Source organism: Protomyctophum parallelum (assembly GCF_964188405.1).
Source record: "Protomyctophum parallelum genome assembly, chromosome: 7".
Taxonomy (NCBI): domain Eukaryota; kingdom Metazoa; phylum Chordata; class Actinopteri; order Myctophiformes; family Myctophidae; genus Protomyctophum; species Protomyctophum parallelum.
Window position 1 is genome coordinate 21,048,173 of NC_139705.1, and position 25,279 is coordinate 21,073,451.

Sequence of the window (25,279 nt, forward strand, 5' to 3'; positions counted from 1 at the left end):
TTAATCTTCTTTTGCTTGAATACCCTAGTACTAATGTACCAACAATGAGTTTGAAAACTATTCAATAGGTCTATGAATAAAACAAACTAACCAGTTTAGATTAATAATAATCAAGTATTCTTAGTTTTTTGTGATTGGCTTAATCTCGTACAGCTAATGATTTGTTTAATTTGTTTTTCTGTTTTGTGTCCCTCTCTGTATGTGTACTATGTCACTCCACAGGATAGTCCACATATGTCTGGCACAGAGCGCCATTCCTCATCCGGGTACGTGTGACAGTCACATTTATTGTGCTTGAATACATTTCTAATTATATGCTCAGGAACTGTACTGTGAATGTACATGTTACACATTTGGCTGATGCTCTCGTTGGAGTGATTTGCAATGACCTGGTGTGATTTGCAATAACTAGTTACTAGTGCGTTGTTTAAGGGTCCACAGATTGAGTTCAGAGCATAATAGATAATTGACAGGCAAATCGCCATCTGTTGGATAAAATAAGGCATTTTCCATTGCACCTGAAGAAGCTTAGAACACAAGGAGAAAAACACTTGGCATGGCATACTGGAGTGGATTTTTCTGTTAAAACATTTTAATACACTTTTGCAGGACCATGACAAAAACTTTAAATGTTGTTAAAAATAATGTAATTATACCTTTAAGCACAAATAACCTAGCTGAAACTGCGGTTAACATCAGACTGTAAATGTCCAGGTTGTCCAACACAATCTGGTGGATCAAACGTGAAATTGATGATCCAGGCTCCCCTCCAAAAGTTGAACTATTTCCTGTTTGAAGGGCACAGAGCGCTGAACTAGTGACCTAGAGCCCTGTGCAGTATTGTATTGTCATTGGCTCATCACTGACACGGATTCTGCCACTCCCACAGGTCTGTTCCAGCCAATGGAGAAGATCCCCTGCAACTCTTGGCCAATGGCAAACTAGAGAGGCTGAAGACTCAGAGACGAGCTTCCTGTCATAGGCCAGAGAGAGCCTTGCACCAGTTTCAACTGAGCATGCTGCAGGTGTGATTTACAAGATACAGTATAATATTACTCACAGTGGGTTGAGTAATTGGATTGGACAAGAGGAATCCATGAAAGCTGAATATACAATATACTACACACTGTGCTATATATTACAACTATGATTGTTTTTGTTTTGACACTCCTTTTGTCTTTTATACCACGATCATAATTATTCTTGCCCTCCACAGGTATCTGGCAGTGGGGACAATATGGTGGAATGTCAGTTAGAGACACATACTAACAAGATGGTGACGTTCAAATTCGACAGCGAAGGGGATGCACCTGAGGACATTGCCGATTACATGGTAGGTTACTCTTACCATAACCATAATACACTCTTTTGCAGTAATTGTTTAAATGCAATATTCGGTATATGAGTAATGACTTCCCTGTTATGTTCATTTATAGGTGGAGGAGGACTTTATCCTTGAGTTGGAGAAAGAGAAATTTGTGGGGGATCTCAGAGGCATTGTAAAGAAAGCCCAGGAAATTCTTCTGACAAATTCACAGGTGTGTTGATTCACAGATTCGCCACTTCTTAATGTCATGACAACGTCATTGTTATGGTAATGTTTGGTTGAATAAGAGCTTGAATCGTTTTTATCTGCCTGCTAGACTGGATCTATTGAGCAGTTGCATGTGAGCACTCCCACTGGCACCACAGGTGAGTTTGCGGAGGTCTCTTTCACTCTGATAAATAAATCTTTACATATCTGCACATATGGGCATGTACTTGTTTCTCTACCTCCCAGGGGACGCAGCGCCCCAGTCATCACCAGTGGGACGCTGGCGCTTCTTCATCAACCAGACCATCCGCCACAGAGATTCTCAGTCCAGCCAGGGAGCTGCCACACCACCCCCTACTGGAGAGACAAGGGGACCACAGTCCCCTGTAGAGAAAGGTAAGGTCTTCCTAAATAACGCTGGCAGCTGTGCAGCTAATTTACCTGTTTGAGTGGGCTGACTGACTCCTAACACAAACTAACCATGTGTCCCTCTCTCTGGCGGCTGTAGAAAGTGAAGGATGCCAGAGGTCGGAGTCTTTGACTGGATTGGTTTCCCCTCCCTGCCAGCCCCTGTCTGCCACCTCTCCCCCTGTCTCCACTGTCTCAGCCCCTGCCTCCATGTCCACCCCAGCCACCGCTGCCCCCGCTCCTGACACCAATGTCTCTGACAGCATCTCTGCCCCAGCCTCTTCTCTCACTAGTGCAGCCATAACCTCTGTCCCTGCTGCTGCTCCTCCTCCTCCGGCCGGCATTGACCAGCCAGTTTCCACCACCTCAGTTCTCGTTGACAAAACTCCCAGTGCCACTTCATCCATGACCACTCTAATAAGCGCCGCTGCCAGCCTCCCCACCATGTCCGCTACTCCTGCTGCGATGCCTCTCATACCTCCAACCTGTTTACCTGAAGTCCTCATGTCCCCTGGAAATAGTGGTAGCTCCACTATAGGTCCCAACCTGGGGGGTGCGGGACTAGCTCCCCTTGGGCAGAGTGTGTCTGGAGGGGACCACTCGTCCACCTCTGTACATTCCCCTCCGCCTCTTGCTGCTGCAGTGACATCTCCTCCAGCTAGTCACTCTGGTATAGAGCAGCTAACACTTGCCCAGATGACCAGACCGGCTCAGCCACAATCACAGGCCCAGGTCCAACCGGCATTCCAGCAGCAAGTAAAACCATCTCCACCGCAACCACAGATGGTGCAGCTTCAACAAGTACCACTGACCCAACAGATACAGCAGGTCCCACTGCCACAACAACAAACACAGCAAGTGTTGCAGGAGCAGGGTCAACTACAGCAGCAACAAGTGCTACAGCAATCTCTCCAGCAATTACAGCAACAACAATTACTGCAGCAGCAGCAACTACAACAACAACTACCAATACCACAACAACAACAACAACAACCACCCCAACAGCAGCAACAACAACAACCACCACCACCACCACAACAATCTCAACAACACCAACAACCACAACAACTGACACTTCAACAACAGCAAACTGAGGTGCGGCTGCCGCAGCAGCCAAGTCAAATAGATCTGTTGCAGCAGCCTGTGCCTCTCCAACAGTCCCTGCCCCCGGCAGAAATGCTGTCAGTGTCCATACAGCAGAACCAGCAAGTACCTGCTCAACAGCAAGCACCACAGTACAGCTCGCAGTTACTGCAGCAGCCTCTGTTACAGCAGTTACCTCAGCAAGCTGTGGCACAACAAGCTGCAATGCCTCAACAGCAGGCCCAGATTGATCCTCAACATCCACAGCAGTTGGGTCTGCAACAGGCGATACACTTACAGCAACAGCAAGTGCTGCAGCAGCAGCAGCAGCAACAACAACAACAACAACAACAGCAGCAGCAACAGCAACTGCAGCAGCAACAACAACTGCAACAACAGCAGCAACAACAGCAACAACAGCAGCAGCAACAACAGCAACAACAGCAGCAACAACAACAACTGCAACAACAGCAGCAACAACAGCAACAGCAGCAGCAGTTATTTATGCCTGCTGTCTCTACACAGCCAGATCAAAGTCATATGCTGCCCCAGTCAGTCAGTCAACAGTGTGTGCAACAACAGTCAGCACAACCTCTTACTCTTAATGTTAGCCTTGCACAGCAGCAGCAGCAGCAACAGCAACAGCAGCAGCAGCAGCAGCAGCAGCAGCAGCAGCAGCAGCAGCAGCAGCAGCAACAGCAGCAGCAGCAGCAGCAGCAGCCCCAGATCCAAATAGAGCAGACTCAGCAGTTTGTACAGTCACAGCCGCTGCTACAGCAGGTTCAACAGCAGCAGGAGGTGGTTAAACCCATGGAGCTGCCTCAGCAACAGCAGCAGGCTCCATTACATAAGCAGCCCTCTTTCCAGCAATCAGAGTCTGAACTCTCCACGGGAGAGGCCAGTATCACAGAGGACACAGGCAGTCACTCTGCCCCCCTTTATCCTTCCTCCGACTCCTCTCTGCCCCCTCTGCCTCTGGGCACAAGCGAGGCCTCCTTGCCTCCCGTCTCCCAACCCATGTCCCCATCCCCTGTTCAGCCCTCCTCCGTGGCTGAGTCAGACAGCGAGGGCCCTCCCAAAATTGAGTTTGTAGACAACCGCATGAAGACACTGGATGAGAAGCTGCGGAACTTGTTGTATCAGGAGTACAGCGGTGGGGGAGTGGTGCCAGGTGGAGCCACCGCCCCCACATCCACATCAGCCGCCTCCACTTCAGCAGGAGGGGATGAGTCGTCCGAGCCTCACCCACTCCGCCCTTCGTCTTATCCCCTGTCCGCCTTCTCCTCCTCAGACACCTCCCCCCACTCCTCCTCTTCTTCCACCACCTCATCGTCAACCACGTCCCGATCCTCCTCCACCTCCCCGGACCTGGAGAGGGGGAGAGCAGGTGAGGAGGCCTCCCCAGCATCCATGTCTGCTGAGTTGGGCCCAGTGGAGCAGCAGCCTGCCCCGTCTCTCCCCTCCACCTCTGCTTCTGCCTCCACCTCTGCTACCCCCCCTACCTGCCTTTTGGCTCTTCCACAGGATGACGCCGCAGGGCACCTGCGCCCACCCGTACCTGGAGAACCAACCATTCTTGTAAGTGAATACCAGTAAGCCGAATCTGAAAATAGCCTTTTAAATAAAATATAATAAATGTTTTTTCTTTTTTTCCCTTTTTTTAAGTCGTTTTTTAACATAGTTTTGATACTATGTAAGATGTATCCAATTTCGGACACTTTGTTCAGTTCTTGACGGTGTAAATATTAACCCTTACAGTACCTTCATAATGTTACAGCTTGCTGCGAGAAGTGACTAAGTTGTTAAAGGGGAATACCACTCATTTTCAACATTGAACTATGTCATTAATATACCTTAGAGTTGTTACAAAGTACAAAAGGTGTACTACTTGGAGTACTTTGATGTCACTGATCACATGACCCCAAGTTCTAGACCTCCAGTTCTAGGCTACACAGAAGGGGGGTACTTTTTTATTATTTCCACACAATAACTTTACGGTATATTAATGACATGTCACATGGCATTAAAGGCTGGAAATCGAGTCATTGATTGCGTCCTATCTTGGATACTGTGTCCGGAGTTGAATAAAGTTCCATTCAGTATAATGTGACACCTAATGCTTCCCTTTCAGCCAGTAGGTACTGTATATGTGTGGTGTTTCAATGTCTCTTTTCTTCTTTGTGAGTCACTCTCAACCCTGTACAGCCACCTACCCTTAATTGTCACTGTGCCTTATTCCCTTTACCGTCCTCCCCACCTGCCCCTATCCCCAGGCTGTCCCCCCACACTCTGACTTCAGTACCACAGGAGACGCAACGTGGCCCCCTAATCATCAGCAACTGATCCCTCTCCGGGCCGGACAGCAGCAGCAGCACAATGCAGGAGGTGGATATTTTGGCCTAAACCTGACATGTCCTAGTATCAGAAATCCTGTTAGCAAGAAATCCTGGACTCGCAAATTCAAAAGCTGGGCATGCAAACTGCGCCACTCCGCCAGCTTGTTCAAGAAGCCCAGAGTCCAGCAAGGTAGCGTCTTCTTAGAGAGCGAGAGAGAGAGCGAGAGAGAGCATGGGGTGTTGGGGGCATGGACTTAAAACCTAATGTCTCGTTATTAGTGTTAACATAGTAGATGTAATGTTCTAGACTGTCAGGAATTAATCTTTATTAATTTGAAACTGTTTATGGCTAAATTAGTATTTTTTTTGTACATTGTAACGTGACTGTAATCCCTGTATAGTGTCAGTGTCGATATCACAACATACTTTATTGTTTTTTGAATTATTTGATTTTGCTGAATTGCTTCCCCCCCCCCCCCCCCCTTTTTTTCTTTTTAACTAAATTTCATTTTTTTGGCAATCTTTCTTTTTGCATGGGTCACTCACCCATTGGCGAGAACAGTGGCGAGTATACAGTAAAAGGGTGGGAGATTGGCACAGTGTAGGTCGGAGGATGTTGGCATAAAAGGAGTCTGATGCCCCTCCCCAGTTGCAGATGAGCTCTCTGGACTAACGGCCGGCTGAACCCCCAGTCCTCAGGCACTGCCCACACCACCCATCTCACTTCACCTCCACCCACCCACCCACCTGCTGGCACAGAGTAGTTGACACCACCATGCACCTTGGCACCAAATCTCATTATCACAGACATTATCTTGTCTATACACAAATAGATCAGAATAAGTCACTGCGTGGTCCAATTGAGAATGTACTGTATTTTCAGTGTTCATTTAACTCTTGAGAGTGTACAAATTTAAACAAATGAACTAGTGATGCACCGAATATTCGGCCGCAGAAAATATTCGGCAGAAAATGGCTAAATATGCATTTTCGGCCTATTCGGTTTCGGCCCAAATAGGCAGAAAATATATCACCGAATAGTGTATGCAATGAATGCATTCAAAGAGCTGAATAAATGTTTTATGGACCCATAATAGTGATTATTATTTAAGTTAAGTTTTGCCATAACCATAATATAACATTTGTAGAATCAAACTCAGGTTAATGGGTTAAGTGAGGATACTAAAACAGCGATATTCAGTTACACTTCATACCAATGATACTGTGTGGGTGTAGGTATGTTAAGTGATAACCACTTTCAACATGGCATTATAGGCAAAAGCTTTCTAAATCTTTCACATTTTCCAAACATCTACAAGCTTGTAGGTCAACAATTTTTGCTATTTGTAGTGCTTAAGTGGCATTCTGGACTAGACCTGTCTGGCTGGAAACATTGTGGTTGCAAGGACTGCATTTCTGACCTTTCAGATACAGGACTGTGTCACAGTCATTACCAGGTGATTGAGAGATTATTTATTCTGTACTTACTCTGTATAAACATACTAATTTAAGTAGTGATGCCCCGAATATTCAGCCGCAGAAAATGTTCGGTTTCGGCCCGAATAGGCAGAAAATATATCACCGAATAGTGTATGCAATTAATGCATTCAAAAGAGCTGAATAAATGTTTTATGGACCCATAATAGTGATTATTATTTAAGTTAAGTTTTGCCATAAACATTTATTTTAAATAAATCAGGTAGCTTTAAGGTACGGCCATGACAGCAATGGTAGGAAAAAAGATGTATAATATTAATCATATTCGGATATTCGGTATTCGGTTTTCGGCCAACTGTTTCCTATATTCGGTATTCGGTTTCGGCAAAGAATTTCAATTTCGGTGCATCCCTAAAATGAACCCGTGGACCGTGGTTCCCATTTGTCCACTCAGAGTTCAAATGACACTGAGGATTTTACTGTGCGCACTGAGGATATACTTGGCATGACAGAGTCAGCTCATTCAGCATCACGCCATGAGAGCTGCATACTATGCTGTACATGGCATGCTGTTTATGGACACTACTTAGCGCAATTTGCAACTATGTGATATCCAGATTATGATGAAAGTCATCATTTCTGCTACATATTGTGTACATTGTCCAGGGCTTACAAGTTACTGTCAGTTTCCTTCTTAGCTGCTTTGTGTATGGCTTATGCCTAATTCATGCTTCATCCAACGACGGCGTTGCATGCCAAAGATAGCAGACCTACGAGATCACAGCAGGTTGTTGTGAGCTTGTAGACCAGCTATTGCCGTTGTACAACGCCGTTGCATGAAGCGATGAATGGAACGAGCTTAACGGAGTAGTTCACGCCCCTAAAATGTTGTCTTATTCCTGAGCCAATAATTTGATGACCAGCGATTCGATCGAAGAGTCTCCATTCTCCAACTGAGTCTCCTACTGACAAATTATTGGCTCAGGAATACGGGAAAATCTCCATGATTTCAAGGTTTCATCATTCATGGATTGTGTAATTGCTAGAAAATAAGTCGTGTTTTAGGTGAACTACTCCTTTAAGCTTGAAAAAGCTTTATATTTTAGTAAGCTAACATCCTTGCATTTATATATTTTATGTGTGTAGCAGTAATGTAGCTCCATGTTTAGATATTGTTATTTGAGCATATGTGTGACATGATAATGCACAGTCTGTGCATTGCATTCAGCATATGTGTGTCTATATGGCAATAACATTATGGGTTAACTCCATAAACATGCTGCTCATCCCCAAGTGCTCAAATGATGCAGCAAATCCATATACACACTGTTAGTGTTGTGTTAGTATAGTGTTCCATATACCAAACACACTGAACAATCTCACTGCGAATCTCAGCGCAGACTTCAAAGGTGATATTGATCTCTGCTGGCTGGTATATGAGTGGAACAGTGAGTCAGTAAGAATGGAGAGAGTGGATGTGTGGGTGGGTGAGGGTATCACTGTATTAAGCATTCCAACTGACATTCCATAATATTCCTTTATTCTGTTTAATGACTTTCTGTTTATTTATTGATATATATTTATTTATTAAACACATTTACCACCCCTCCCCACATCCCCCATAACGTATAGTCTGTTTGCTTAAAGCATTTGCTTTTTTACTACCACAAACGCTTACTTACATTGTTGAGTTAATTGCTTTCACCGAAAGAAAATGATGACTGCCACACAGTATTCAATATAAATACACGTTTTCATAGTTCCATGCATGTGAAATCATGTAAGTCACAGAGGTTGTTAATGTGTCATGATATTTGTGGATTCTTTTTAACTCTGTGTCTGTGTGTCTATGTCTGTCTGCTTTGGTACATCCCTCTGTGCTGTAATTCTTTTCTGTTCCTGCATGCTTCGGTCTGTCTGTGTCCGTCTTCATTTGTGTGTGTCGTCTTATCTGTGTTCTTGTCTCCGGTGTCCTTGTCTCTCCCCTATTTGTTTTTCATTTCCCTGATCTCTTTATTAGATGGCCACCCTAGCAGTCAAGCTATAAAGGAGGATATTAAGGAGTTTGTCCCGCTAGATCCACCACAGTCGCGCAAAGGACGATTTCAGGTGGGGACATTGCATGCAACCTTATAAAGCCACCATCTGTGATATGGCTATAGAATGCCCATAATCATAAGGAATGTGTTAAGGATGGTTTTTTTAATCCGATATGCAATTTAATTCTTAACCTCAAATGCCTCTGCCGGGTAGTACACAGACCATATGCTCCTTGTGAGCGCAAGGACTTGGGTTCTGAATCTGACCACTTTGCCCTTGGTTCCCCACACTGACCGGATCCGAATAAGAAAGTATATATTATTATTATTTTGTTTGCCCATATAACATTTATCTTTCCATCAGGTGACTCCAGTGCCTCAGCCTCCTGAAGCCTCTCCCCCCAAGGGCCAGGACATTGGCCACAGGAAAGTGGGGCGCTTCTCTGTCACGCAGGCCGAAACCAAGAAAGATGAGGCACTGACCGACAGTTCCCCGGTGTCTCCTGACGTAGAGAGGGAGCGGAGAAGAACCCGGGGGAAGGAGGGAGAGAAGGAGGAGGGTAGGAGGACACCGTCATTGGCCCACCCTCCACGAGGTCATGGACATGGTTACTCTCCTTTGGGCAGCAGCGATGATGATGAGGGTGAACTTGAGGATGATGACCTGAGGAGAGAACTACACAAGCTCAGAGAGAAGTGAGACAGGGAAGGGAACGTGGGATCAGTATTGACTTGAAATGTTTTATGATGTGGGTGAAGGCTATGTCATCTCTGGACCGGGGTTAATTTGTGTGTGTGTGTGTGTGTGTGTGTGTGTGTGTGTGTGTGTGTGTGTGTGTGTGTGTGTGTGTGTGTGTGTGTGTGTGTGTGTGTGTGTGTGTGCATCCCCTCAAAGATGTAGACTGTCACCACACTAGTCAACATGCCCACAAGCAACCATTTTGTCAATGCGGGGACAATACCACATGCCCGGCGCCACAGGGGTGCCTGGGGGTGCAAAATGTGCACCCTCAGTTTATGTTCTATGTAAAGTTATGAAAATATCAAAAATAACAAAAATATATTCAGAATATTATAATTGTCATAGAGATAACAATAACAGTATCAAAACACGCAGTTTTACCCAGTAATATTATATAGCCACAGCCAGCCTATCAATTGCTAGTTGTCGTTGCAGCGCAGCTCCAGTCTAATTCCACAATTTACAATCACCTGCCTGCGCAGGCAGTAGCCTGTTATTCAGCAGTAAGCAGTGGCACCACGGACAGTTTAGTGATTTGAATTTTGACCCTATAGTTTCACCTCGTCCTGACTCCTGTTGTGTTTTGTTGTGGAAAGTAAAAGCGTGCAAAACAAATTAAAACAAAGTGATTCAAAGACCGAAGATCTGCCCTCTCCTCTAGCTGGAAGAACTCCACCTTGGTAAGCCTAAGCTTGCCACCACACCACACACCCGCCGCCGGTTGATTTGGGGACAGAGAAGCCATGGAGCTACAATCCTACCCAACTTCGAATATTTTACAATAAAACAGCTAATTTAGCATTAGCTGGTTTGGGAGGCTGGTGCTGCCTTTTGCTTTCCATGTCGGACATTTCCTAATTATTGGTAGGCTGCAATCTACTGACTGGTTCAGTTGGAATTTAGCCGGCATATTTTGTTCTGCTGGTTTTATTTGTCATGTCTGTCTGAAACAGGCTATTTTAGGCTATGCTATAGGCTTAATTCTTTTTCACTATTCTATTTTTTGTATCATTGCAGCAGTAGCAACAGAATGGTGAACTTGGTGAAGGAATGGCTGTCTTTTTGAACGAGCGAGATGCTCGCGCCTCTCTCTCTCTCTCTCTCTCTCTCTCTCTCTCTCTCTCTCTCTCTCTCTCTCTCTCTCTCTCTCTCTCTCTCTCTCCACTAGCTGCTGAGCTGCACGAGTCAGCGTGACGTGACCCACCAGAGACTATAGCTTAGTATCTCATCTTATTTATTTTTGTTTTTCCACCATGGCCACATTGACAGATGTATAATTTTGAACTTATGTTGGTTTAGAAAATGTTGCCCTGGGTCCTGGCTCACTGGCTGGGCTGCAGTTCAGGCGATCCGTTTATTACAGTGCCGGCCCTAACAATTTGGTGCCCTAGGCAGGATTTTTGGTGTCCCCCTGGGTGGGGGGCCAATTTGGTGCCCTAGGCAGGATTTTTGGTGTCCCCCGGGGTGGGGGGCACCGAACCCATGAACTGACATGGGGGATGTCAGTTCAGTCAGAGGGTGTGTTATTGTGATGCCCCAAACTTAGATTTGTCAAAACTTAAAAAAAATTAAAAACTTTTTCAATTAATGATGATAAAAATATGTATATGAGTTTAAAAAAAGAATGCATGGTTGGTTGTTGCCCCCCTCCTCTCATGGCACCTAGGCAACTGCCTGTTCTGCTTATAGGAAGGGACTGAATAGGTTTATAAGTTTGCACAGTGCTTTATGCTTTAGAAAATGTGTCCGACCTGGCTGTGGCTGCAGTTCAGACAATTTATTTTTATTGATTGATTGAATACTTTATAACAGATTGCATGCAGTAGCATGCATGTAGGCTACACTTAATTCAATAAATGCTGCTGCGGCTGCAGTAGAAACAGACGGAAACTCAGGTTTTTGATTGATTGAATACTTTATCAATAGTTTGCAGATTGTAGCTATACCACACTTAAATTAAATAAATGCTGCCTATTTAACAGCAGTAAATATTTCAGCATTCAGCTATTCATTGTTAAATCATTCAACAACAGGCTGATACAAGTTTTACTAAATATGCAGTGCAGGGCTGCGGTCACAGACATGCCATTCTTATTCTGTAACAACCGTCCTACACTTCTCCAAACCCCTACAGTCCACAGCGCCCTCTGGAGGCACTTGTACAGTTATCACCCCATTTGATTTAACAACGCTATAGCTGTATGTTGAAATAAAATAACACTATTTCCTGTGCACCCTAAGAATTTTCATCTGCACCCTTAGTCATTTCATCCTGCAGCCGGCCCTGCAATACCATTCCAATTTATCCTGTGTAGAGTGTGACTTAATTTCACTCAACACTGCATTGCAATTAGTTTTGTGTGGCTTCAATCGCAAACTGCAATGTAGTAACTTTACTACAGTTCACTACTGGATTGGGAGGCCATACACCATTATTACATTATTTCCTGTTTTCCGATGGATGATTTTATGACTATGTAGATGTTTCTCATCTCAACCACCCATTTAGTTGTCCATTTCCTATAGGGGTGAGCATAGTGACGCGTTCGGTAGGATTTTGGCTTATTTGGGTGCCATCTTTCTGCCTACATGTAGGCTAGTAGGATGCTAGGCTACTTGGCTGTCAGTCTGTAGTTCGTAAGTTTGCTTGTCAGTGACACTGGTGTGTACACTGTCACTGCAGTACACCATCTTCCATCTCTCTACTATCTTTGACATGTCACAACTCTTCTACTCTATGGCTCTGGATCGACGGTGGTATTATTATTATTTGCTGGTGTTCTGGTGTTCTGATCTGATAGCCGCCTCCCCTCTCCTCACGTCAAAACAGTTCTCAATGTTTACATCTTACTTGACGAGAAGACATGTGGACATATCCTTACGGAACCAGGGAGAGGGGGAAAAACACCACGAGAGTGACGAGTGAACAGTCAAACATACGTTCTCTCCGCAGTAAATAAATAATCTGTCTGTATGCGATCTGACCATTATTATTTTGATTACACTGTCATGCTCGTTTGAGGACAGGTAGAGAGCAGAGCATACATGTGTTTGGGAATGTTGCTGAAGGTTATGATATTTTGTCAGCTGACACCCAAATCAAAGAAACCATACAGCGTGTATTTAATTATTTGATATCGCCGACAGTCAACGCAGTCGCACTGCAAAGCTACAATGGAAGCATAATTCTGACGGCCCGCGGTGGAATAGACAAGTTAGAGTATAAAAACGGACAGGGCAGACCCAAATACTGTTGTGGATCAAGGTTATGTTATTTTGTCATCTGACACCCAAACCATAGTGTTTATTTAAGTGTATATCTACATACAATGGTATATGTCTCCACAGTGAGGCTGGAAAATATAGCCTAGCACTGCAGTCTACTACTATAGCCTAGTAGCCTACTAGCCTACTGGTAGGTAGAAAAATGGCCACCAGAATAACCCGTTCTGAGTGAAACTCCTCCCTATGCACTGGCCCTATAGGATCGATAATACTGATTATACGTCCACATAGGCACTGGGCTCAGTCTGCAGAGTGCAGACACTGCGTTCAAGAGAGAAAGAGCAATATGAGCTGCACTCGCAACAAGGCACAATGACCATGGATCCCAGGCTTGCTTTCTCGGGGAGGGGGAGGGGGGGACTTCCTGTCAAGCGCAAAGTACTGTGTGCTTACGTCAGCAACCCCTTATGAAACGATATGAATCATGATTTCATTCACCTTGAGTGATTCCCATACATAGCTCATGTTTCTTCAAATGCAGGCGTTTCTAATTATAGAGACACTGTTAGTTCTGCTAGCCTGTAAATCTAATTCAGGATGGTGGCCGGACAGTACATTACTCGTTTCAAACTTAAACAGTACACTAAAATGTTTGAGGCCTCAGCCAGCATGTGTCTCATCAATCTCATAACCTGAGTAGTTGGTTGCTACTGTGATTGGTTCAGTGTTGCATTAGTCATTGCACGCAGTACCGCGCCTTCCGCCCAGAGATTTTTCAGGAGCACGCACACACACATGCATCGATTAAAAACAGACCTTAATTTCACACCTCAACAAAGTTTTAAATCAGACCTGTCTGAAGTGAGTGGTGCAACAGGACCCTCTGTTGGTATCCTAAACATTCACGTATACAGACAGACAGACAGACAGACAGACAGACAGACAGACAGACATGTCAGTGGTCCATTGTGTGACCTGTAGTGTAGGTGTTAACTGTTAAGCGACGTGCGTGCACTGTGACATCTTTAAAATAGCCTCCCACCAGAGATACATTTACCAATGCAACATTGGAGTGGTTGAGACACAACATGCCTCCGTTTTCACTTAGCAACTTAGCTGGACAGCTAGCAAAAAAGCCATTTATTGACGTTTCTAAACTATAGCTTTATATTATCTGGAGAGCCCACTAAGGTATCTATCCTTCCAGGTTTGGGCCAGTGGGTTTGATGACATCATGGGCTCATGAGCATTAGTGTCCTTTATTATGCATCTACGTTTCACAAACTACCTCCATGTGCAAGCCTTGTGAGTCGAACCCATTGGTCCAGTCCGTTTAGCTCCTTCTTGATTTGGGTTTAAGGTTGCGGTATCAGAGTTGGCCACTTGGAAACCTTTGCTTCAAAAAGCCTTCCCAGTCCTTCTGGAGAGTTGACTACTACTCAGTGAAACAAACATGGCTACTGCAGAAAGTAACGGTACACCAACAAAAGCTGTTGATGTGTGTCGTGTTTGTTTATATTGTGCAGAGCACATACCCTAGGCAATGTTTTAATGAATTTGTCTGCCAATTTTGCTGCTATATAAATTGTTAGATTGAATAGAATTTGCACCCGGTTGGAAAAAACACAGACAGACTCTGGTCCTGTTACCACTCAATCACATTTTAGCTAAGCCCCAGGGAGTGAGCTGCTAGCTCATTCTATCCATTGTTTCAATTGAGAGTTTATCCAGACCTCTATTCGGCATGGATCGAGATTGGAGGAATGGCCATGCGGGTTGTCTTCCAGACAACTGAAGGACATGGCAAGAGGCCATCGTGAGAAGAAGTCTAATTGTTTAATCTAACTTGGGTCAGTTATTTCCGTGCATTCCCAGTATTCTTTTTTATACCTCTGCGGCAGACAGCCATGGCTGGAGCATTATGTTTTCAGGTTGTGCATCTGTCCGTCTGTCCGCCCATCCCATCCCATTCTCATGAATGCAATGTTTCAGGAACGCCTTGACGCACTTTACAGTTGGCACAAACGGCCACTTGGACTCAAAGAAGATTAGAATTAGGTGGTCAAAGGTCAAGGTCATTGTGACATTCATTAAATGTATTCAAAGTCTTCATGACATACTGATACTGTAGTGTAGTGTAGTGTATACTATATAGGCAAGGCATTGGTGTAAAATGCAACTGGTTGGCTTTGGCAACAAACATCACTTAGAGTTCAAGGGCTGTATTTTGCATGTCTTAAGTACCAGGTCTTATTACTTAACTTAAGACCTGGAGGTGTGGTCAATGCTCTTTGGCCACTCAGAATAGCCAAATCGCATTGATCACGCCTCCAGGTCTTAAGTTGAGTAATAAGACCTGGTACTTAAGACACGCAAAATACAGCCCCAAGTCTTTGTTGTCACATAATGTCATACAGCAGTGTTTGAGAATCTCCTCACTCAACCTCTCCTCAAACAGAGGTACACCAACCGTACTGGTGATGAAATGTATGTCAAATGCTGCTAGCCTACCGTACCCTATGGCTATGCCTATGGCTAATGCCCATACAATTTGCCCAATTAGCCCAGAGATTTTCACACCAAATAATTTCATGATTTTGAAAACCTCATTCTTGTTTTGTACCCATTTCTCTTTAGGCACATTAAAGAAGTGGTGTCGCTGCAGTCACAGCAGAACAGGGAGCTGCAGGAGTTGTACAGACAGCTCCGCTCGCTCAAAGACCACAGGCAGACCCTGCCTCTCCCTCTGCCCCGGACCCCTCCCCTGCCAGCAGGCCCCCCGGCCCTCTCCCCTCGTAGGTCCCGGCCGCTCAAAGTCAAGCTTCGGCCTCGGCCTCACTCTCATATGGACAACAATGGAGTTGCACATCCTGGTGCAGTAACCTTTTTCACATTCATATTCCATTCAACATTCCTCTTTTACCCCTACATATTCCACCCAATGTTTCTCTAAAGGCCTATTCATTGTCTGGATTTTCGGTGGTGAGGTGACCACCGCTCCGGTGGTGAGCTGACCACCGGAGCTGAAATAACGTTGAGCGGTGGCGAGTAAAAACAGAGAGAAGGGCTGCAGCGGTGGCGGTGGTTTGCTCTTCACCGCGGCTTGTGACATCATGTTGTAGTTCGGTGGTCACCTCACCACCGAAAATCCAGACTATGTATGAGCCTTAACTCTTCCCTCATCATTTCACTTAACAATTCCTCTATGTCTCTGTCTCTCTCTTCCTTTGACATTGTGTAACTATTTCATTATGGCTCTCCTACAGGCATACAGCAGTCCAGTAGTTTCTCAGGTGGTGAACAGAGCAGATTGTACTGCAACCCAGACCATCCCACATCACTGACAACCAAAAAAGGTGAGGTTTGTCGATATCAAAATGGAGGCAACATACAGTCAGCGATGATGATGCTCGCTGAAGTGTTCGCTTCACTTCAAACTTTTATAGACTTGCTTCGGTCTGTTACTTCTCACACAATTTTTCCTTTGTTTTTCATTTTGAATGGTATATGAAGTACTTTGTAACTGTTTTAAACTGCTGTACAAATAGTTTATTATTATTTGTATTACTGCAGACCAGAGTCCTCCTAGGAAGAGCACATTCACAGATGAATTGCACAAACTTGTTGATGATTGGACGAAGGAGACGGTGGGCCCCACTCCTCCAAAGCCGTCGCTCAATCAGATCAAGCAGATTCAGCAGGTGCAGGAGTTGGCTGGAAGCTGGAGCCAGCCAGCTGAGGTAAAACACAAAAATAACATACTGTTTCTGAATTTACCCTAGTTTTAATCGTAGTCAAGGTAATATTATCAGAAAAGGGACATTTCCTCAAAAATATGTTTTGTGACCATTCCTGTCCACACTTGCAATTGTTTCCTTTCTGATCGCCCACAGTTCATTTCGGACCACTCCTGCTCGCAACAAGATTTACGTACCATTTAGTCGCACATAATCCCACAATATTTTTGTATTCTTTATTTAGGGACATCCACAATCATATTATACAACCATTTTTCAAATAGTGGTTTTTTATTTTTTTCATTTTTAGACAGGAACAGAAACAAATAAAAAATAAAATAAAGCATAATTATGGGAGAGATGGATGATGTGTACAGAAATATATGCAGATATCAGAATACCGAATGGGTATGAATCAGATCTTCCCGTCTGAAAATGTGCATGTCCCAAAAATAATGTAGTAAACTCAAAGTTGCAAAGTTGCACCAAATATTGTATTTACTGGGGTGCAGGTCTTTTTTCCGACATACAAATAGCCGACGGGGCAATGGTCAGACAGTGTCGGATCAAGTGAGTGTGCGTGCGTGCGTGGGTGCGGCGGCAACACAAGTGAGTGTGCGTGCGTGGGCGCGGCGCACACACGTGTGTGTGTGAGAGGGGGGGAGGAAGACTCAAGAGAGAGAGGAGGGGAGAGAGAGAGAGGGGGGGAGACCCTGCTGCGATCGCGAAAATCGCAAAAGAAATTAAATCCGGGACCTTCGTGATTTTTAGGGACTCGACACGTCCCAGACGAGGCTCTGTTCTGGGGTAGAAAAGTGGAGCGAGTCCCTAAAAATCATGGAGGTCCCGGATTGTTTTTTTTGTTTTTTTGCAGGGACCTGCCAGGCCGCCCGGCCGGGTCCGGGGACCCCCGGGTGGCCTTCCTACATATGGGATGGCCCCCGTGGGAGAGACAGCGAAATGCCTTCACGACGGACGACGTACGTCGCGACGTATATTTTTCCGTCGCAACGTATATTCGAGTACGTCCTGGCGTAAATATCAATTCATCCCGGCAGAACGGACTCGTCGCGGCTATATCTACCCGTTTGCGACGTAATATGTTGGCTATTATTTTCCGTCGCGCCAGAACGGGACTCGTCGCAGCTATATCTACCCGTTGTGGCGTGAGCTGGACTCGTCGCGGCAGAACGTGACTCGTTGCGACTATATCTACCCGTTTGCGACGTGCGCCTCGCCGGTCCGGTCTCCAGGCGAGCCTGCGTCCTTCATATATTTTTTTTTCTGCTCTCGTTGGACTTAACTTTAAAAGTCCAATGGAACACCTCTTTGTAACGGGTCGCTGTAGTATAGTGGTCTAATTCCTCGCCTCTCTATTCTTTTTTGCTGAGGACGCTGGTTCAATTCCCGCTCGCGGCAAACCAAAATTATTATATTTTAGACAGACAGACAGACAGACAGACAGACAGACAGACTGCCTGTCTGCCTGCCTGTCTGCCTGCCTAATGTATTGTAAATAATGTATTCATTCCATACGGCTATTTTTTTTTAATATAAAAACTTTTGTCTTTCGCGCGATTCGAACCAGCGTCGTCAGCACCAAAACATTGAGAGGCGAGTGATTAAACCGCTGGACTACAGCGGCCATACGTTACAAAGAAGTGTTTCATTGGACTTATAAAGACAATAGCACCCAGCTGCAGTCTCGCAAGGGGAGGGACCGGAAGTGCTTTTATTTCCGGCTTCCACGTGCACAAGCGCACATACACGCACGCGAAATATAATGCAATATGTAATAATCAGCTCATACATTATAAAGACATTATTGCATTATGAAGTTTTATTACAGTATGAGTCGCCTATGTGGAGGTTCTTAATGTAACACATTATTACATTATAGAAAAATCTATTAAGTTATGTGCTCGTCTTTTAATTACATTATGAGCTGATTATTACATTATGAGGTCAGATGTAGAGTTGCTGGCCGCCTCAGCTCCATATATGGAGATCTAGGTGATGATCCAGTCTTTTCAATGTATGGCTATCCAGGGTTTGATGAGGTCAGTGTCGGGATCTTATATCATATGGAAACGGCCATATATGGCGGTGTGACGTGTCATGAGGCGTGACCATATATGGAGGCATGACACGAGGCGTGACATGACACACTTACTGACTGACTGACGGGAAATGCAGGTTTTCATAGTAAATTAAATGCATATGGTCGTGTGTCTGTGATCTATGGTCTGGACATGGTGTGTGTGGGACAGGGGTACGGGGTTATAGCAACTTATTACATTACTTAAATGCCTTGATATCATTATGTTATAATCGACCATATAGGCCTAGCCTATTATTGCATATCATTTTATTATTGTTAGATTTGCATTTCTTCAAATATGCACACTTATACCACCAACTAATAAGCTTTCAATTAAAATATTACCTACAACAAACTACTTCAAACTTTTCCAAACCGACCACGTAATTATGTTTAAGCACAGATGGTACTATATACACCCGGCATTTAAGCGCGCACCAGCAAGTGCGTGTCGTGCACGCGCATTATATTTCGCGTGCGTGTATGTGCGCTTGTGCACGTGGAAGCCGGAAATAAAAGCACTTCCGGTCCCTCCCCTTGCGAGACTGCAGCTGGGTGCTATTGTCTTTATAAGTCCAATGAAACACTTCTTTGTAACGTATGGCCGCTGTAGTCCAGCGGCTTAATCACTCGCCTCTCAATGTTTTGGTGCTGACGACGCTGGTTCGAATCGCGCGAAAGACAAAAGTTTTTATATTAAAAAAAAATAGCCGTATGGAATGAATACATTATTTACAATACATTAGGCAGGCAGACAGGCAGGCAGACAGGCAGTCTGTCTGTCTGTCTGTCTGTCTGTCTGTCTGTCTGTCTGTCTAAAATATAATAATTTTGGTTTGCCGCGAGCGGGAATTGAACCAGCGTCCTCAGCAAAAAAGAATAGAGAGGCAAGGAATTAGACCACTATACTACAGCGACCCGTTACAAAGAGGTGTTCCATTGGACTTTTAAAGTTAAGTCCAACGAGAGCAGAAAAAAAAATATATGAAGGACGCAGGCTCGCCTGGAGACCGGACCGGCGAGGCGCACGTCGCAAACGGGTAGATATAGTCGCGACGAGTCACGTTCTGCCGCGACGAGTCCAGCTCACGCCACAACGGGTAGATATAGCTGCGACGAGTCCCGTTCTGGCGCGACGGAAAATAATAGCCAACATATTACGTCGCAAACGGGTAGATATAGCCGCGACGAGTCCGTTCTGCCGGGACGAATTGATATTTACGCCAGGACGTACTCGAATATACGTTGCGACGGAAAAATATACGTCGCGACGTACGTCGTCCGTCGTGAAGGCATTTCGCTCCACCTGCCCCGTGGGCCGAGAAAACCGAGGTGTGCATTTGTCGGCGGGGACGGGGGAAATAAGCCCCCGACCTCCTGGGCTCCGAGGGACTTCCAGGCTCTGCCAGGGACTCGCTCCACTTTTCTACCCCAGAACAGAGCCTCGTCTGGGACGTGTCGAGTCCAAAAAAATCACGGAGGTCCCGGATTATTATTTTTTTCCGCGATCGCAGCAGGGTCTCTCCCCCCTCTCTCTCTCTCCCTCCCCCCCTCTCACACACACATGCGCCCACGCACGCACACTGACTTGCGTTGCCGCTGCACCCACGCACGCACGCACACACACTTGCGTTGCGTCCGACACTGTCGGACCATTGTCCCGTCGGCTATTTGGGTGTCGGAAAAAAGGCCGCCTCGCATTTATTGATCTCTGAAATTCTGTCCAGCAGGTTTTAATCACTGGGCACCCCCAGAAAATATGCCAATGGTTAGCCTCCCGAGACCCAGGCTTCCCAGGTTTTTAACAAGCAGCTGTAGAATCGAACAGAGCAACAGGGTTGCTAGGTAGATTCATTGATCAGATTACTGAGTAGGCGGGATATGGCATTTTGAAAACAGAAGAGTTTGGTAGGAGACGTATGAATGGGCATTTGTCTGTCCAAAGTTTTTTCATACAGGCCTGCCGAAACACATTTTGTCCAACATGTTTAAGCATGTAGCTACAGAGAGAGAGAGAGAGAGAGAGAGAGAGAGAGAGAGAGAGAGAGGCGGCCATTGTAGCACCATGGACAGCGACACAGTGGTGGGCTCAGCTGAACTTACTACTACACTATGCACAGTTGCACACACCTGCCGCAAACAATATTTTACATTTATTTATCCTCTGTGTTTAGTCATAAGATAAATGTGTTCATATCAAGCTAAATTAAAGCACAACCACATATGCTATATGCAACATCGAGTTTATTGCAGATGGTGCAGGATTTGGGGGGAAGTGCAGTTTTTTTACCACCCATTCCTGTCTGCAGCTATTTTAAAAGCGCCCACTCCTGCAACACTTGCAGTGGTTCTCCAATGGGCACCCAGGTTTCCCATTCTATAGCCTTGAAGGGCCTTGTCTAAGCAAGCTGTCTGAGCCAGACATAGGAGAGGAGAGACTGGCCTCCTTATACTCCCCTTTGCCCTCCGGATGTACCAGATCCTCCAGGCAACCTAATCTCATCAGGCATTTGACATTGTGGAGCAGTATTTCATAGTACTTGAATTATTGAATGCTAATTTAATTTGCATGCATGCTGCATATTTATTTTCCCCAAAAACTGATTTGTGGTGAGCTGGAAAACAAGTGCTTGCAATGGATTAGGCCAAATTGATAATTTTTCCGGATGAGATTGTGGGTACCCCATTCAATCCAGGAAAGCATCTGTGTCATTTTAACTATATACAATAGCTTTTTAGCAAAAGGCCGATGCACACCACATACTTTTTTTCTTTGAAAAACAAAGACAGGACAGACAATGTCTTATCCTGATGAAGGTCTAATCGACCGAAACGTTGACCCAACGTTGATGCCAACATTTTTGGCAAGTTTCTGACAGTGTGCAGGACCTTTTCTTTGCTTTTCAAAGATAACCTTTTTAACTATATACAATAGCAACATGAGTTTTTCTGAAAAAACTTTTTTAGAATCAGCCTCAGGTCTGGGTTAAGCAGCTATCATTCACGGGTTCTATCACTTATTGATACCTTTTGTTACTAGACACCTTTATGAACACATTGGTGAAGACATTTCTTGGTAACGATTTTGTTCCAAGGTTTATGTACTGTAATGTTCCCTGTCTGTATTATAATATTACAGAGTAAAAGGTTTTTCATGATCGTCATTGTGCTGGTCTCTTCCATCCAGGTGGCTCCACCTGGTTGGTTCCAAGTGGCTCCACTGAGCCCCCCAGCCCCTACCAGCCTTCCTGTGTCCGCCTCGTCTCACTACACAGGAGGCGGGACCCTGGCCACCCTGCGCTCGCCGGGGCCACCGCCACCAACGCACATGGCTCAAGTCCCACAGCTGCAGCAAAGTTTACACCTCCATCAGTCCCACCCACTCCAGCAGATGCCCTACCAGCAGCCGTCACTGCTCCAGCAGATGCCTCATCCCCGGATGCAAGCGCCCTTACTGTCTCAGACCCAGCCCATGCAACCACAGACACAGCCCATCGCCCAGCTGCCCCACTCGCCGCCTCAGAGTCAACCTCTGTTGCCTTCCCAAATGCCCCCGGCTGGGTCACTGCTGCCTGGCGCTGGCACCGTGGTGCCCTCAGACTGTGGCACTGCGACTGGGGGGACATTCTGCTCCTGTTCCTCCTCCTCTTCCTCCTGCTCCTCCTCCTGCTCTACTGCTGCTCTGCCTTCCAGTGCCAAACTTCACCCAACACCCCCCACTTCCACTCTTCCTCTGGGACAGCAGTGAAAACAAAACCAAGACAAAGAGTGATGATGAGTTTAAAAAGAAGCGAGGGACCGGAATATTACGTTGGAACAAGATGGTGTGTGTGTGTGTGTGTGTGTGTGTGTGTGTGTGTGTGTGTGTGTGTGTGTGTGTGTGTGTGTGTGTGTGTGTGTGTGTGTGTGTGTGTGTGTGTGTGTGTGTGTGTGTGTGTGTGTGTGTGTGTGTGTGTGTGTGTGTGTGTGTGTGTGTGTGTGCGCGCAGGTGCGTGTGTGTACGTATGTGCGTGTGAGAGAGAGAGAACGCGAGAGTGAGAGAGAGAGAACGCGAGAGAGAGAGAGTGCGAGAGAGTGAGTGAGAGAGAGAAGGATGTGACTGATAATGGATTTTAGATTTGTGTGTATTTCCTGAAAGGATGGGAGATGAGAGATGGTAGATTCTAGTATGTACAGAGGGAAATATGGAAACCCAGGGACAGGGGGTTATGAATAGAGGTATGTTTGGGTGTTGAGGTGTATACATTCTGCGTGTGTGTGCGTGCGTGCATGCGTGCGTGCGTGCTCATGCGCACATTTGTGATTGTGAATGCGTGATTGTGATGTCTTGTGTTGTCTGAGTACATATCCCTTCGTCTTTTGACCTCAATTAATTACGATTTTTGAAATCATTTATTGACATTTTATGTTTTATTTGTCAATGCTTACTTACATTGAAAGGACTATGAATTTAAAAGTGCAATTAGTAACTGTCATCTAAATTGATCATTATGTATTGTAGTGATTTGTCTGTAAGGCATAAAACAAATATTTTTATAGAAGCACGTTGGGAGAAAAAAAATCAAAGACAGAATCAACTGACCTTTAATAAGTATAAGCCTATAGCACAAAGTGTTTCAATGGGCAGTGAACTATAACGCAGTTAAGACAACAGCATGTTACACAGTAGAGCTTGGTAATGTAATCTGGCCTCCAACACTACCACAAGCCACGAGCACTCTGTTATGCAGTGTCATGCACGTGCACAGCATGTACTTAGTTTGTATTTTAATTTACTTTGTAGATGTAAATTAGAGTTGAAATTTGCATTGACACAGGTCACATGATAGATGTTTTAATGAGCTCATCTTGGTAATATGTTGATGAAATTGAGATATGGCATCTACTTTCAGTGAGACTACACTCAACTCAAGACTGCATGATCTTGACATACCTGAACTCAATGCAATCCGTTGACACATTTATCTGAAGCTCACATCTGCTGTATACAGCCAAATTGGGTCATTTATCAGTCTCTGATAGGCTTTTACATTAAACATTTTCGCGTTAGAATTGCAGCAATGCATATCAAGGTGTCATACAGAGGAGGAAGATGAAAAAATAAAAACTGCCAAGTTATTGTGGAATGGGGAAGCCATACAGGTTGTTCCCATATTGCCTTTTCGAACTAATACTTTTTTGTGAGAGTGTTTGTTTCTGTGTGACAAATCTTTGTGATACTGCTGCACTGCGTCATAATTTGCATCCCCATTGTTTTCATAGAAAAACAGCCTCTCATCAAACGATATACTGTACCCAGTTTAAAATGTTTACTCTAAGCTCACGTCCTGGGCTACTCTCTTTAAAGGTCCATTCTGAGATTGTTTTGAACATATCCACAAGTTAATTTTTTGCAATTTCGAACTTTATTACCCCATCATGAATCATCAAATATGTTAGTTTTACTCCAACGTTTACAAACATTACCAATATAAACAAACCTACAGTATTACAGCCCCAAACCACAACAAATGCAGTTTAAAAAAAATGTATCTGTTGTCTATAGTTAGTCCTCCTATCAAGAGCTCAATCATCTAGAGAATAAAACCATATTTCCACTGCATTTTATTCATTTTTTTCCCTTTCTTTTTGTGTGTGTGTTGGGGTTACCCATTTGTTTTACATGTGTATCACTGATTTGGCCTTTAAACAAAATGTTAAAAAAAAAAAAAAAAAAAAACAACAGAACAGAACAGAACCATAATGATCTTATTTTTAGGTCTAATTTGTTAAGTAGCATTCTGTGAACCCCACTCACTTGACTTTTTGTCAAGGATTGTGCTGATCCTTTTATTATATCAGTTAAGAACCACTTGTCATTCACCATCATAGGCTGTTTAAAGTGTGTGACTCTTTTATAAGCTAGACTGCTGGCCTATTAAGTGCTTTGTGCACACTTCAAATGGTTTACTTATAACATTTCATTCCTCTATTTCTAAATTCACTTATGTGATAGATGCAGGGAAACGGAGTAATACATCTACTGATGTTTTATTGGGTTATCAGTGTACTTAGCCATATACAGATTTGGCCATTAATGGTCAGGCATTGATACATCTTTTGAAACCTTACTTGGTAGGACAAGTAGTCTATAGTCAAAGCAGCATTTCTGTTTAATTGAAATGAATGATTGTGAGATTCTGTGCCATGGCAAACAGGAGATTGTACAAAGTGTGAGTCAGAGACGCACTTAAAATAAGAGAGTGGAAGGAGGAACAGTTTGTGCTTACGCTTATGGTTGTTCAAAAGTAAAACTTTACACATAATTTAGAATTTAACAATGGTTTTCAGTATTTATGTTGTTTTAAAAGACAACCCACATTTTCACAGAGATGTAGTTCATTATTAGTGGAGGTGAGTTACTGTGCTGTCATGTCCATTACTAACATGTTGACCACATGCCACAGCTTTGATGATATTCATGATATGAAATGTGGAACTCGCCCTGTCCTTGAAGTGTTACCAAAATGTTATCTAAAAGGAAAAATGATTATTTTTGTATTTTGAACTGGGGTTGTAAAAATTGTAAAATTGTGTTCTCATCATTATAAATCAGAGGTTATTTGAAACTAGAAATCACTGGTTCTCATCCGTGTTT

The 25,279-nt window shown here is 44.5% G+C and overlaps 1 protein-coding gene across 5 annotated transcripts in view; it reads left to right on the forward strand.

Annotated features, from left to right (window-relative positions):
* wnk3 (WNK lysine deficient protein kinase 3) overlaps nt 1-24,364 on the forward strand; it is a 68,802-nt gene extending 44,438 nt beyond the window's left edge. For 3 of the 5 annotated variants that reach the window (XM_083769367.1, XM_083769371.1, XM_083769368.1), the window contains 14 exons: nt 223-266; nt 890-1,025; nt 1,217-1,333; nt 1,437-1,538; nt 1,644-1,692; nt 1,781-1,930; nt 2,043-4,603; nt 5,299-5,551; nt 8,819-8,907; nt 9,202-9,533; nt 15,442-15,677; nt 16,071-16,160; nt 16,378-16,544; nt 21,830-24,364. In XM_083769367.1, the coding sequence (XP_083625493.1) occupies nt 223-266; nt 890-1,025; nt 1,217-1,333; nt 1,437-1,538; nt 1,644-1,692; nt 1,781-1,930; nt 2,043-4,603; nt 5,299-5,551; nt 8,819-8,907; nt 9,202-9,533; nt 15,442-15,677; nt 16,071-16,160; nt 16,378-16,544; nt 21,830-22,390 (4,887 nt within the window). In that variant the 3' untranslated portion in view covers nt 22,391-24,364. The remainder of the gene's footprint in view (nt 1-222; nt 267-889; nt 1,026-1,216; nt 1,334-1,436; nt 1,539-1,643; nt 1,693-1,780; nt 1,931-2,042; nt 4,604-5,298; nt 5,552-8,818; nt 8,908-9,201; nt 9,534-15,441; nt 15,678-16,070; nt 16,161-16,377; nt 16,545-21,829) is intronic. The other 2 variants (XM_083769369.1, XM_083769370.1) reach the window with 2 other exon arrangements.
* Nucleotides 24,365-25,279: the final 915 nt, after the last annotated feature.